General features: G+C 46.7%; 1 protein-coding gene across 6 annotated transcripts in view; it reads right to left on the bottom strand.

Moving 5' to 3' along the window:
- TRIO (trio Rho guanine nucleotide exchange factor) overlaps positions 1-15493 on the bottom strand; it is a 322877-nt gene that overhangs the window by 210621 nt on the left and 96763 nt on the right. For all 6 annotated transcript variants that reach the window (XM_053657329.1, XM_053657327.1, XM_053657330.1 and 3 more), the window contains exon 2: positions 1814-1888. In XM_053657329.1, the coding sequence (XP_053513304.1) occupies positions 1814-1888 (75 nt within the window). The remainder of the gene's footprint in view (positions 1-1813; positions 1889-15493) is intronic.

Here is a 15493-nt window from a genome sequence, read left to right on the forward strand (position 1 = left end):
CACCTAATAATGTGTTCTATATTAAATATCTAACAAAGTAATGAACACAAATAAAAATCGCCCTGGCTGGCATAGCTCAGTGGATTGAGCGTGGGCCTGCAAACCACAGGATCATGGTTCGATTCCCAGTCAGGGCACATGTCTGGGTTGCAGGCCAGTTCCCGGCAGGAGACTCAAGAGAGGCAACCACACATTGATGTTTCTCTCCTTCCCTCCTTCCCTTCCTCTCTAAAGATAAATAACTAAAATCTTTAAAAAAAATCACCTATCCTACCCCTGGCACGGTTTTACATGCCTGTCTCCAGGGACTCAACAAAGACGGCAGTGCAGTAGTAACCGGAGTCCTGGGAACAAAAGAAGGGACAGAAGGAACAAGTGCTCTCACCCAAACCCAAACTTTAAAACAAAAAACTGATGAACTTGTGGGAATCAGGTTTCTTCAAGCCTTTCTTACTGATGCCTCTAATATTCATCAGTAGAGTCTTCATTCTATTAACTGTAAAATCCATCTGTAAACTACAAAGCCCAGAGTTCCCCAAACTGGCCGCAGCCCTTATTATGCAGTGTCAGTAAGTGATCAGAAAACAGCAAAGGCTACTTTGAACACAGTGAATTACAGGCCAAGAGCTGTTTGCTTTTTCACTTTTTGACCACGTGTCCCCATCAATCCAAAGCACCTTCTCCTTTTCACGAACTTTGTATAATCTTCTGTTACCCTTCCCAATGCACTCTGCATTAGAGGTACTTCAACAAAACCATCAACAGTGTCCGATAGGGGCCAAGAAATGCTGCTGATGGAAAAAGCAAGGTAAAAGGAACCAAAACACCACAGGAAGCTGCATCCGAACTGTATGTGAGTCTCACGGACCCAAAGGACACACAAACCACATAAAAGCAGCCAGCAGGATTACAGATTCAAAATAAAACATGCAAGAGGGGACATCAGACCAGTGCATTAGGCTGTTTGAGAAAGATAAACAGTTATGAAGGGAAACACACCCAGAAAGATGGTCTAAAAGCATGTGACCACCTCGAGATTTACTTTCTTGTAAAACAGAGCAGAAAAATCCTGCAAATCTTTGTGTTGTAAACGTGTGCCAAAAAGATGCAGTGCCCAATGGCTATTCTGTTCCTGTAGGAGGGAGCCCCCAAGGACCAACCCCCATGAAGCCCTAAAGCTGACCCTGTATGTGCAGAACGGAGGGCAGTCAAGTGCCCAAAACCTGAAGGACTGGCGCAGACCGTCGCCACGCTGCAGCTGCCCCAAGGACGAGGTAGGTTCTATAGGTAAGTGGAGCACCCGGCTGGCGAAGATCCCCAGGGCTTCCACGATGCACAACAAGAGGGTTGTAGGAACTCCCGGACCAGAGAGGCCATGGCTACATGAGTCTCCTCACCTCCCCAGAGAAAAGGCGACAGGTAGCTACAAAGTTCAAAAAACCAAAGTAAAAAATTCAGGACACACTGTCATATGGTCACATTCCCACCACTTCTGCAGAGATGACCAACTTTCTAACAAGAGCAGTTGTTTCATCTGACTGACTGGGGCAAAGGAGGCACACACCTGCGGCATGACAGACACAGACCTCAGTCACCAGTGGTACCTGACTTACAAAGCACCTGCCAGCTAGAAGAAAATGCTTTGAGCACTAATATCTCAGGAAAATGCTACAAGAATAAAGCAGGTAAAAATCCGCCGAAATATGCAGGCTTCTGTGGCAGGGCGGGTGAGCTAGGTTAGTATTTCAGACTCTGATGCTGTATCAGAAATAGTCAAGGGATCAATAAAGCAGATTAGAAAGTTAAACTTTACCTGAAAGGTATGCAACTTTTTCCTTTAAAATTGGCAAAACATCCATAGCTTTCATTTCATCGTTTTTTCGAAACCCTGAAATACAGAAGAAAATAAAATTATTAGGTTGCTAGAATGATGACGTTTAATTTCTTAACAGTTCTATCCAGTGCCAACACAGCAGCTTTCTTCATACCCATTAAATCATCTCCAGAAATAGCATCGTTTGAAAACATTTGAATTCTGTGAAGCAAAGTCTGATCCCAGAGTGATCGTCCAAAATGTCAAGCGATGATCTGCCCACAGACCCAGAGGCTACTGTACCAAGCAGGCTCTCAGCCATTTCTAAAATTTCAAAATCCAGTCCCCAAAAGACTAGATATAGAATCAGCCTACATCATTTCAAAAATCTTCACTTTAATCTTGTAGATAAATGCAAATCCTGGCAGATACTGCAGCAACATTGCTTTTAAACACTGCTACCTATGGCACGCAAAAACCTCTAGGGGGAGCCCTGTGCCTCATCCTAGCAGACTTCAGTCTTTAAAAATAAACAGTGGCAGGCAGGACAGAAGAGATTATAAATAGCTGGGAACTGGCCACAGCTCCCTGTTGGCCCTGTCCTTCTAGGTTTTCTGGGTCATGCCCCCCTGGAGAAATGTCACTGGCTAATGTGGTAAAATGGCCCAGTACCACCTGCTTCCGAGGGTGGCCAAGGACCTCCCCTCCCTGCAAACTAACTCTCTCCATACCCCGAAATATCTTAGAGGGCCAAGTGGAAATCTTGTGGAAAAGAAGCATGCGGCAGCCAAGCTGAAAGCCATCTAAACAGAATGAATTCTTGCAGCCCAAACACGTCCAGCCAGCTCATCAGGGTGAATGCCCACATGGGAGTTTGAGGTCCAAAATGCTCATACCCATGATAATGCCTCAGGATATTTGTTTTGGAGGTCATCTAGGTTGAGGGGTGCTGGCCATGCTCATCAAACCTAGTCACCATAGTTATTGACAGAGCATGCTCTAGAACAAAATAAAAGACTGTCCCATCCCTATTTTCTTGTTTGTTCTTGCCAAAATAGTATGCGAAAGAAAACATCCCAAATGTAAGCTTGGTAACACACCCTATACAAACACCTAGACCTAGAATGAGAAAGTAAACAAATGGAGATTCCAGTTCAGGTCTGTCTGAGCAGCTCCTATTGGACCAGCCCTGCCACACGCTAAATCCACAAACACAGCTCAGTCGAGGCACTGGAGAGCGACCAAAAGCAGGGAGAGACTTGGGAAAAGGAAATGACATCAGGTGCACTTCCCCTGTTAGGGCTTGAAGCCAGAGGGCAGCGCCCAGGCTAAATCACACGGAACTGCTGAAACCAGAATCAGAGCATGGCTCAGGGCGACCTCAGCAGCTAAAACCGGGAGGAGAAAGCATGGAGAGGGAAAGAGGGAGTCCCAAAATTGGAATACAGACTTGGACCACGTTTCTGGCTCTCCCCCTGAGCCTCACATGTACAGGGCAAGCTCCAAGCAGCTTAAGCTCTGAGCTAAGGATAAGAGATGTGACCACGGTCCGAGCTGTGGCCCACGGCAGAGGAGACGGAGTTTGCAGCCTGCGTCCAGCCAAGTCGGTAGCCTGCTAAAGCAGCAAGCGAACAACAACGAGAGCAGCCCCTCTGGGAGGAATGTAACAGAACCCAATCTCTACAACAATACCATTCACAGAAGCAAAGAATGACAAAATTAATGGTGTGGTGGGATTGCTTTAAAGTAAATCTTTCCTGTCCAGTATACAAGGATGGACAATGGCATCTATGGTCACCAGAGATTCTGCACAACGACGGCAGCAAACAAATCCCAATGAGGACCCTGAGGTCCGGGAGCCTCGGGGGGAACACCTAGCTGGTCAGGAAAGGGCTCGGCACAACCTGCCCCTCCAGGTCACTAGGCCATTTTGCTTTCCAACTCACCATGCCCTGTGCTGGCAACCTACCAAGCTTGTAAAACAGTGGCTATTTATAAAAGGCAAAACAAGAGCCAAGAGGTCTGCAATTTCATCCTTAAGGTTCCTTCAAACCCTCTTGAATGGATGTAATCTAGTTTCAGCAATCCACTGCCAGCCATTGGGTAATTCATTGACTGTGTCTACAAGATTGATTACATCCGATTCCTTCTGAGGTGGACACAAGTGACAGCAGGGCAAATGCAAGAGAAGTCAGGGACCCTCAGGCCTCAAGGAGACGAGCTTTATATACCCATAGAATAAGGCACAGTGTGAGAAGTTCCCTGAGCAGCACAAAGTGCTAGGGGACCCAGGCAAATGTGGAAGCAGACCAAATGGCAGATTCTACAAAGGAGTAAGCCTTACCTGTAGATCCCAATCTATAGGGATTTGCAAAGGATAACCCATCTATTGCTACCGGGTAAGAGAAGGTGTGCTTCTTACCCTTCCCACGCAGCCCACACCCACAGACGCCCTGGTCAGTCACAGCAATGCCCTCTGGAAGCACCACCCCAAACTGAGGTCCTGGCTCCCCTTCAGGTGATTAAGAGAATGTCCTAACCCCCTGCTGGTGCCTCAAAAGAGGACTGTGTTACTTCTAATAATCACAAGTATGACTGACGATCACCACTGACTCTCTGAACCACACCTACATATTAATACCTCCATGGAGTGAATGATGGAAGTTACAGCTGCCGCGTGCCAGGCCACCCCCCAGGAAGAATATCATACTGATGTGAAAAGAAGGTGAAGAAAACAAAACGTAACAATGAAAACTGCAACTCTCCATGTCCTACTATAAGCCACAAATTCACTGCCATGTATCTTCAGTTTCTTAAAACTGGGATTACATTAGTCTATCCCCTGAATTTCTCCCCTAAAAACTCTGTCTTTCTTGAGGAAAACAGGCACATGAATCAATGGCTAAATTGGTGCTGAAATGTGCTGTACTCGTTTTGTGATGTAAGTACGTGTGGAAGACTGAGGACGTATGTATACACACTAAAGCTAGATTAAAGCTAGATTTAATACACCATGTAACGTTCAATGAAAAGCAGGAAGAACTCAGCCATGAAATATCCTCATATCAAAAAGGCAGATTTTGTTCCAAGCCCTGAAGAGCTACTTATGAAAACTGAGTGACTAAAAAAAAATGACCAAGGAATGGCTTCTGTGCGACTCCGCTGACTCCAGATCACACTACAGACACTGCTGTCTTCTTTTCTTCACACACCGAAGGCCCTGGCTGTGGCTCCTGAACTTGTGGAATGAAGGGCCCCGCTCAGTCACTGCCCCAGGAAGCACCTGCCTCTCCTCCCACGCTCACGGAGAGGAAAGGGGACAGCAAATGCCTCGTGGAGTGATCCTTCTGGGACCACAGACCACATCTTCGTGCCACAGGCCAGGAGTGAGTGGCAGTTTTACATCTGTGTGTCACCAGGGGAGTTTGAAATTAGCAATGATAGCTGGAAGGGATATTACGAAGAGACTTTGGTTAAAAAATTAGAAGAGAAAGGGCAGCAACTTGAAAGGGGTAACTGCCAAAGTCAGAGGACATTTAGTTGTACTCATTTCTTGAATTACTGCATATACTTTTTAAATTACACAGAGCTTATACTGAAGTGTGCAGAAAGACAGATGGGGTTCTTATTACAATTTAGAGTCCATTCTGCTACCTGAGACAAAGAAGCCAATGTGAATTTGAATGGACTGCTAGCTTCCAGAGACAGAGAACACAGCCCAGACTGTGGGCAGCCCCGGATGACCTGCTGGGGCCTAAAAGGCACGCAGGCACCGAGGGATCTGACCGGAGTGTTCACGTGGTAACGTCTGCCTTTACTCTAAGATCCTGAGATTACTGTTCATTGAATACCATTCGGGGAAACAGGTCTGAGTTAAATATCAAATTTTACCATCATTGATACAAATGTAGGTAGATAGGGCTTGATGATTTCCTTTCCTTCTTCCAGTTTCAAATCAACACAAATAATGCTTTTTCCTTAAAACAAGTGAATTCGAATATTTAGAGGTTTTGATATATTCATTTAAAAAGTCTCAACTCCAAGGTTCAGCATGCTATCACTTCCCAAAATTGACTCTGTAATCACCTTTTAAATTGCTATTTGGTACAGCATCATGTCACTCTCCGAAAAAATTTAAACTCCTCCCAAACTGTTCATATGTCTTCAAATGACAAGCATCATGTTGCCCGTAAAGAAACAGTTTTTCCATTCTCTTTCTCTAAATCGGCCTGCTGGCCAGAAGTCGGCTGTTTTGCTCCCTGGTGTACCCCAGACACCCAGGATAGAGCCAGGCACAGTGCGGTCAGCAAACACGGGATGGCTAAATGCATGAACAAACAAACAAACGTACTTCCCCAGCTTCTCATCCCTGAACCCCCCATTCAAGCACCCCAATGTTCCTCAGCACTTTCCACTTGAGGCTGTGAAATATAAGCTCAGTGTTGTTCAGAGGGTCACCCCTACAGTATGATCTATAAGAAGGGAAATGAACCTCTCTGCCCTTGGAGGAAATATTCCACGAGTTATCGTGTAACAATGGAAAGTCTTTTCACTGAGTCAATGGCCTGAAACTTCAACTGTCTAATACCTCGCTGGTCAAATCAACTTTTCATTTTCTTCCCGAATCTCTGCAGAGAGGGGACTCCACAGAGAGGGCCCTGTACTGTCACTGTTGACAAATACCCTTGAAGTGAGTCACTGCTGACCCGAACGAACGGCTCACTCACTTGGTCACTTCCTCAAAAATGGAACACCCCCCACCAAGTTGTTTTTTTTTTAATTTAAGAAGAAAAGAAGCACCATGGAAATATGTTCACAATGAGTAAAAGCTATTATGTAGCCCATTCTTCCGCAAGTTCTTTTTTTCTTTTTACACTGTGGTTTTAAAATGTAAGATGAAATAAATCAAGTGAATAAAAAAGTAAATCAAATTTTTCAAAAAATTTAAACCAAACCACAGGTTAATTTTTAACCCAAAATTTCTCCCAGATATTAGTAACGCCCCGTTATTTCCTGACCATGTGAGCTGGACAGAATGAAGTGGTGCCTCGTTCTGAACTGTTGGCCTGCCTCACCCTTCTGCCTCCCGGCTCAGAAGACAATCCACGACACCAGCTGTGACCCTCATCCATTTCCCAGACCCTGCCAGCTGTACTAATGGGAAAATGGAAAGTGAAAGAAACTGAAAAAAATCTTACAAAAACACAGGTTGTAGCAGAAGTAAAAAAAAAAAAAATGTTGATAAAGCAGCATTTAGAAACAAAAAAAAAAAGGCACATTAAAAAGTAAGCTGGAGGGTTACTATCTGCACCAAGTCTTGGTGGTAATCACCGAATTTACTCATTAGTTTACCCCGGGGGAAAAGCAGGCACCACGCACCCCAGAACACAAAGAGCAGGGTGATAAATCTCTGCATCGCCGGTGCCGCGCCTGCGCACGCACCAATGGAGGTGACGTCACCCCTTCCAGGCAGGGGGTCCGCAGTTCCGACTCGCGGGGCCCTTCTCTGCAGCGCCTGCAGGGTTAGTCACAGCTGCGGGGAGCGGCAGTCGCGTGGCACGACTGGTGCTAGTAAGGGGTTTAGCTGGGTGAGCATTTAAACCGGTGTTGCGCAGGGAGGAAGCATTTTAACTAGCCTGGAACCTCTAGGAAAATGTTTAAGGGGGCAAAGACACCAGCTTATAAATTGAATGGTTTCAATGTCTTTTTTTTTAACATATAAAAAATTAAAACATAATGCAATGTTTGTTATTTTTCACATAAACATAACTATACTCCACGTGCACACAATGAAATGCATATAAAGTGAATTAAGTGCTTAAATATCAAGAATGGGGACATGTTCACAGAGCACCACACAGGAACAGGAATGGGTTATATGGTGCAACACCATCATCTTTACTTAGAGTCTTTATGGTTATAATAACCGCCAGACTGGCTGACTTATTCCTTCACAAAATTTGAGAAGTAACAGCCTGTAACGTAACTTCTAAGGAAGAAAAAGCAACATAAGTTTGATTGACTCAAGGTAGTGAAGGCATTTTACCTTATAGTAGCTCTGGTTTTTAATATCTTGAGCACAAAACACAGGGGACAAACCAAAATAACCAAAAGACCATAACAAAAAGAGTCTTAAACTACACTTTAAGATAAATGAGATGATCTGTAGAATTTTTAACTTTTAATAATTTCATTACGTATTAACTATGCATTAGAAGTTAATTAAAAAGCACATCTCAAACCAATGGAAGGGAATAACTCAACAGCCAAAAAGCAGCATTCTAAAAGGAGGCTCTACTATCTCCTGGTCTCATAAATCAAAACAGAACCAGGTGCCCAGACATGCCACTCATCTCTGCATCCTCAGGGGGCAGCACAGGGCTAAGTACAGAGAAGACGCATCCTCACGGTCGCCTGATGCCAACCAACAAAAGGAGGCATCCGTCCATCTGCGCCTGTGAAGCCTGGCGAGAGGTGCCTCTGGGGGGAGCTCACCCAGCGTGCACTCGGAGACCCTCACCACACCATCCTAAGGTACACACACACATGTGCACACATATGGTTCTGTGATGCTGGCCTCCTCCAAAACAGATTTGCTTTACCTAAGAAGCAGCTTCTCAGGAAAGCTGTTTAGAAACTTAATTGGTATCAAATGAACTACCGAGATATAAATGATACAATCGTATCAAATGATCTGATTGCTAGCAAACGAAACAAGGTCCACTGCTAAAAAATCTTGTTAATCATTATCTCAACCATTTCATACAGGCCAGCAACCCTGTCCTCCACCAAATAAGAAAATAAAAAATTCTAATGTCCACATGTCATTCAATGCAGATCACAATCATATTCTGTAAAAATAAAGCTATAAATCTTTTCCTTTATACAGATACTTCTGTGTTACAGAAGATATATATAGTTCTGTAATGCAGGTGCTCAGTATGGAAATACCGGGACCAGAGAGACTGGAATAGGAGGAGATGTCCTAGAAGATATAAAAATTTGTGTGTGGGGTGGACAATCCTGGTGGGGGTTGACTGCCTGGCCGGAAACTGTCATCAACAGAAAGACATCATGAAGAAGAAGGCACCTGCATGCCTATGGCACGGCCGTCCCCACCCAAATATCTAACCCTGCATGCACCCTTATCCCCCTAAGCGTGCTCCCCACCGTGCGGGTCCCAGCGCACCACCTGGCCCCACAAGCCATCCACCCCACGGCCAAACCAGGAACCTGGGTGTCTCCCTGCCCTCTGCCCTCCCGTGCACTCCTGCAGACTCTATGATTTAACTGGCACATCATGTCCGCTTGCACCCCTGGCCAGCATCTCCCCGTGTGGGTTACTCTAGTAACCTCCTAATGGCTGTTCATTTGTGACTCCCTCTGATCCATCTGGCCACTCCCCTGACATACATCTGGGTCCTGGCGGTGTAGCTCAGTTGTGGTTGGGTATCGCCCTGTGAACCAAAGAGTCACAGGTTCAATTCCTGGGCAGGGCAAACACCTGGGTTGTGGGTTCAGCCCCTCAGTCAGGATGCATGCACGAGGCAACAAATAGATGTTACTCTCTCACATCGATGTTTCTCTCCCTCTCTTCCTCCTTCCCTTCCTCTCTCTCTAGAATCAGTAAAAGAAAAAAAAATGAACATGTAGCTCCCACCATTTTACTACCCTAAAATTCTTCAAATAAAGCCCAGACCCCCTGGAACGGCAAAAACTCCCTCCTGATCTGATGTCCGCTCACCGCTGGAGCCTCATTAGTCCCCACTCATTACCCTCCCCCCACACCCACACCAGGAGTCCCAATCACTGGCAGGTAACACTCGCCCGGGGGCGTCTAAAACACCCCCCACCTCCCCAGATGCACATGTCCACACACACTCCTCACTTTCACAACTCCTCCTGAAAGTCTCAGACGAAGACCCGCCCCTTCTGTGGCACCCCCACTCCACGGCACCCCCAACCCTTCTCCCACTGCACAGCGACGGTTTGAATCCACGCCAGTGCCCCCTCTTTGGAAGGCGAGTCCTTTGAGGGAAGGGGCCATCCTGTATCTAACATACGGTGCTGGTGGCGGCACAGCACACTGACCGGCTCACGGTCACAGCACCCACCGCTTGGAGCAGTTGGAAACTTTCAGTGGCCCTGGCTGGCGTGGTTCAGTGAATTCAGTGCTGGCCTGTGAACTGAAAAGTCGCTGGTTCAATTTCCGGTCAGGGTGCTCTGTCCTAGTACCTTCAGTGACCAGTGCATAAAATTACCTTCACGTATTTTTATCTACATCTGAAAGTAGGAAACGTTGACTTCAGAGTATTTACAATGTAAGTAAAAGTTACTTTCCTACCCCAGACACCCCCCAAAAACACCTAATTAACTACGGGACGGGCCCTGATGGGAAGAGGGGCCTGTGCTGGGGGAGGAGAGCGACTGGGGCTCCTTGCTGCACCTCCTCCACCACCAAGAGGAATGAATGCAGAGACCACTTTCACCTCAAGGGCTGGGAAGCTATTTCCGTTCGGGTGGAATTCCAACATAAACTCACTAGAAAGATACATCTTTAATATCAACAAAAAATTGGCAGAACTTTCTACCAGGCAGTCAGTCCTTCAGTGAGGCTTAGCACTGGTGTTTTCAGTCACGTGGCATTCGAGGAGGACGGATTGACACCTGGTCTCTCTGGAGCCCTAGAGGTTTCCCCCTAAATGGGATGTCCCTGATTTTAAGGAGCTTACAATCAAAATCAAAATAAAATGCATGGGAGACCAGCAGTGGTGTTAACAATGTACATGCAACAAGCAAAGTCTGATGGACAAATAAATGTCTTGCAAATATGTGTACTGTTATTTATGTATGTAAATACAGGCAAAAAATGTAGGCATTGCTGAATTAGGCAAATTAATCTAAAAGTAGTACCTTTGTCACTGAAATCTTGTCAATCAACCACAAGCACTAAAATTAAGTGCCATTTTGAAAGAGTTGGAAAATCCTCAATGTAGAGGTTAAAGCCCCAAGCACGAAGTAAATAATAACAGAAAGAATGTGTTCAAAGGTCAACACTGGGATGTGTTCATCACTGGAAACCCACTTGGTAACTTACACGTGGCTGTTGTGCCTAAACTGTTCATTCAGTTAACCTACTGCGCTTTGACAATTTTCTTTGCGTTTTCCCGAATTACCAGAAATACGCTGTGGGACGTGTCTGCTGTCCAGGACACGAGCAGGAGCAAGCTCAGCCCCGTCCTCCTTGGGTCCGTGGCCAGAAGACAGAGCCTGGAACAGGACTTGACTCCTAGGAGAAGCAATTCTGTCACTGCTAAGCAAAGACAACGACAGAAACTGTGCTTTATAACTTGTTTGTTTCCAGGTTGAATGCCGAGTGCAGACTGCAGTTAAGTTTGCAGCTTTCTTCCAGAACTTGTACGTAGCCTAAACAAGGTCTGACTGCTCCACAAGTATGTTAGCCCTGAGGCCAAGCTGCTGGGAGAAGGGCCACTTGACTGTGGTCACAGGTAATGTGACCTGTTTTCAGATTACACCAGTGAAGGCAACCTCAGCCTTCAGGACTCACTGGTTGTTAAGGTGAAAGCAACCTCTTTTGGTCCTGCTAACTCAGGTTGCTGGTGTCCCCCGCCTTACCCTCATTTCCCAGCAGAGGAAAAAAAATTCTAGTAAATAGGGCCCTATCACTTACCTTCCTACTGAAATCCTAATAAGAAATTTAAGAAAATACAAGAAAGGATTGAGGAAAGTAATGCATCTGCTAATGTGAAAAACAAAGAGAAATTCATCCACCCTCTACCTCGCCTGTCACCTCAAATAGTAGTTTTGCACCCATACAGTGGGTTTTTAAAATTCTGGTTACAAAGGTGTTTATTTAAGCCAAATAACTTAGATATAAGGATCGGAAAACAAATTTCTATATAAAGATGGACTTAATGTGAAATTGACTCACTAGTACTTGGTATTTTTATGCACTTTCATTGATGAGGAGAAAAAGATGCAAATTCACAAGGTGAAGGGGACAGAAGTGCCCCAGAGAGCAAGAACCATCTAGGAGGGGGGCGGGAAGCTAACGGGGAAGGAAATCCCTGCTGGGGACCTGCTGACCTTGAGCAGAAAACCAGCCCACAGGGCCTCCACCCTTGATTCAGGGTCCAGGTAGGAGCTCAGTGCGCAGAAGCCAGCATAGGCTGGAGGGTAGGGGTGGGGAGTGTGCGCTCTGGAGAGGCTGCGACCCTCACCAGAGGTGGAGCAGCTCCAGCTGTGTGACCGACCACATAACACACCAACCCGTCTGGGACAGTGCTGATGCCAGAGGCTGAGATGACAGGTGTTGACTGGGCCTGTGCAGAGGTCACAGGGCCTCCTCCTGCTTGCTATGGGGTCCCTGCCATAAACATCCCTGGGAGGAGGCAAGAACAGGGGAGGGAGGGAGAGGTCAGACTCTCCAGCAAGTTGATTTCTGCTGACTTGGGCCCTGCAGTGCCCAAGGTGAGTGCCTGAGAGCCAAAGTCCTATTCTGAATCTGTTTTCCTTCCTTCAATCCCCTAATTGCTAAATCAGTGTCTTATCTACCAGGAATCCCAGGGAACACTCTTTCCCCAATTAGCTCAGTATAGAAATGCAAATGACACTGCAATAAGGATGCGCAAAATAAGGTGTGTGGTACTCACTCTCCAGTTCCCTCACCTGCGGGACCTCCGCAGCATCTGCACAGAGATCTAAACCCACCTGTTAGCCAGGTGTATGTGACACGCAGGAGATGACACGGGGTTACAAGCAACTTCCTTCCGAGGGAGACTGGACACAGGCACAAGAGGTGTGGAGAGGAATTCACACCTCGCTCCAACAGCACTACATTCTACAGACATCACCCGAGAGCAACGGTGCCCTGGCTCAAAACTGAAGTCTCCATCCAGGTATAAGTGCGTCTAGTGCAGAGCCAGGGCTGGTTCCACCTCCCTGCGCCCCCCACGACCAGTGAGGAAACCAAGGGGGGATCTGAGAACCGACTAACCAACAGCACCCAGAACATGAGAATGATCATTACCACTGACATCTGAGGAGGCAGCTTATTCTTAGATGTATTTGGTAAGTGCTTTAAATAAATGAATTTGGGGCAATTTTGCCCATTTACTTACAATTACTACATTCTATAAGGAGATGCATCGTGACTCAAAAAAAAAATAGAATTGAGACATGTAGTTACTGTCAAAAGCCATAGGAAAAAAAATCTTATTTTTTTGAATCACAGTCATAATAGATTAACCTTAGCAATTTCCTTCTTCTGGGACTGGCTATAAATAATTTGAGGAACTAAAAGACTATTAAAGGTCAGAACACTCTGCCTGCGAGTGTTCAGCGGTGTATCCTGAGCCCATGTCCCGCTCTCGCCCGGGGCCACCCCACTTGCACCTGGGCATCCTGAGGTCCTTCTACCCTGTTCCCACCTATGGTAAGGGGCAAACCAGGACACAATTAATTAGAGATGACAGATGAGAAAAGAGTCACCTGAAGGGAATACATTTTTTGGAAGCGATCCTACAACCTGTCACTAAAATAGCGGCAACAAACACCGTAATAACCCCAGAAGTGCTCCCTCTCTGACACCTTTTCACCACACGACTCCTAGTTGTCAGAGCCCTTCCACTAGTTACGGAGTCCTTCTCTCCTGCTTTGACGGGGGCAGGGAAGGGATCACAGCCACACTATTACTGGCAGCTTTACCAGCCAGGACCTGAGCTTGCTCTCGACCCCTGGATCCGGTGGATATGCCAGGATAAGCTGGTGTGTGGCCCAGAAGGAAAAGGGCAGCTGGCTCCCAGGTCCAGGCCCTCTTTAACTCCAGGAGGAGGTCGCACTCTACCTGTGAGCTACCTTGCTCAGGCCTGAGGCCAGAAGGCACAAACAGGCCACACTCTGCCCGCGTCCTCATCTTCCACTTGTAGTCTCTGTTGTTGGTGGACAACAGTCTCTCATTTCAACAGATGAACAAGAGCAAACAGGGTTCCCCGCTCCAACTGGACACATAGTAAACACTGAAACATCCGGACAGCTGCCCGCACTGTTCAACAAGACGCTGGCCTTTGCACTCACACTGCCCCAGCTGCTCCACCCTCAGCCCCTCTGGTGAAGGCAGAACTCACTCGCAAATGAGTTTGTAAAGTGGGAAAGCCACCCTGTGTTCCTTCTTCGGTCTTTGCGGAAGCAAGCCCGGATGGCCCTGCAGAAGCTCCCAGCGTGACATCAGTCATCCTGCAGTGGCACCACCTCGAACCTCAAAGCAGGCGGACAGGTGGGTACTATCATAGCGAATAACGTCTAAGAGCCCTGATGGGTTTAGGTATTCAATTATTCACTTCATGGTAAAACAAAAAGGCTCTTCAATCAATTTTTCTGATTCTTTCAGCTACTAAATGGGAAGCCCAAGCAAAAGAGGCTCCAGCCTTAGAGTCTGGGCAGAGGCGAGTTGTGAGGATCACGTGCACACAGGGGACCGCCCTCCTGTTTAAGAGCCAGGGCACTGCCAGTCCCTTAGAAGCCTTCTAACCACACCCAGCCTGCTGGTTCCCACCTCCTGGCTGCAGACCTAAACCAGTGGGCTGACTTTCAGGATAAACATTTCCTCGCTTTTCTTTATAGTTTTGCCATTTACCAAATCAACTGGCACACATATTCATTTGCTTGTTTTTGAGCTACACAGGAACATAATCATACTTACTACAGGCATTCTCTTTCGACCTATCTCGGTGTGGATGGTTAATCTATGTTGATGTGCATGCTGAGCTATATTTAATGCTCTGTTCTAAGCATTCTAAGCACAAGCTCGTTGCAATCTTGTTAACAGACATTTGCTCTGCCTCCCATTTTTGCTGTTGTAAGTGACGCTGCCACGAACGGCCCTGCCCGCATACCCCAGAACACACTGCCAGTGCCCGTCTGGGCCTGGGGATGGGCCAAGGGGAGGCACCGTGGGTCCGAGTCCACGAGGTGACGCCCAGCTGTTTTCCCAGGTGGCGGGACTCTACACACTCTGCAGAGGACGCACTTACACTGCTTGTCGGGTAAGTCGTGTATTTTTTCGACGGAGGCAACCGTTTGGTCCATTTTACCAAATGAGTTGAAGAAAACAAAAACAAGCAGATTAAGGGGCAAGAGACTGGTTTGAAATCAATTTGGACTTCTAACCTCTCCAAGCTAATAGAACAATAAACCAGATTTTCACATTTCACCCTGAAACTCTGACACTGAAAGCACAGGATACCCCAGATGTTTCCCCTTCTATTTCCACCTCAGCTGAGTTCCCCTAATAGTTCCTCCTATTTAAAACTCCTTGGGAGCCACTGCCAAAAAGGAACCGCTCCAGAGACCTGTGCAGAAACTCCGCCTCCAACCTCCAAAAGGCCTGCATCCCACAAGTTTGTTAGCAAGTTCACAGTTACTTGATCTCAGGAAAGGATTTCCCCAAAGACTTAATGATATAGGTTAGTCTTAGGGTGTCAGGGGTTCGCACAAAAGCCTATGTGATACACAATGACTCATCCACGGTCCCGGCATCACGGGGAGAGGGAGGAGGAGGAGGAGGAGTGGAGACCGAAAATGCAAACCTTCCTGCCTTCTCCAGGGAGGATGGAGCCAAGGCAGGGCAGGAAGGCAGCTCCTGCCTTCACCTTTCTCCCA

This window comes from Artibeus jamaicensis, unplaced genomic scaffold (genome assembly GCF_021234435.1).
Source record: "Artibeus jamaicensis isolate MK-2021 breed Jamaican fruit bat unplaced genomic scaffold, CSHL_Jam_final scaffold_369, whole genome shotgun sequence".
In the NCBI taxonomy this organism is placed as follows: Eukaryota; Metazoa; Chordata; class Mammalia; order Chiroptera; family Phyllostomidae; genus Artibeus; species Artibeus jamaicensis.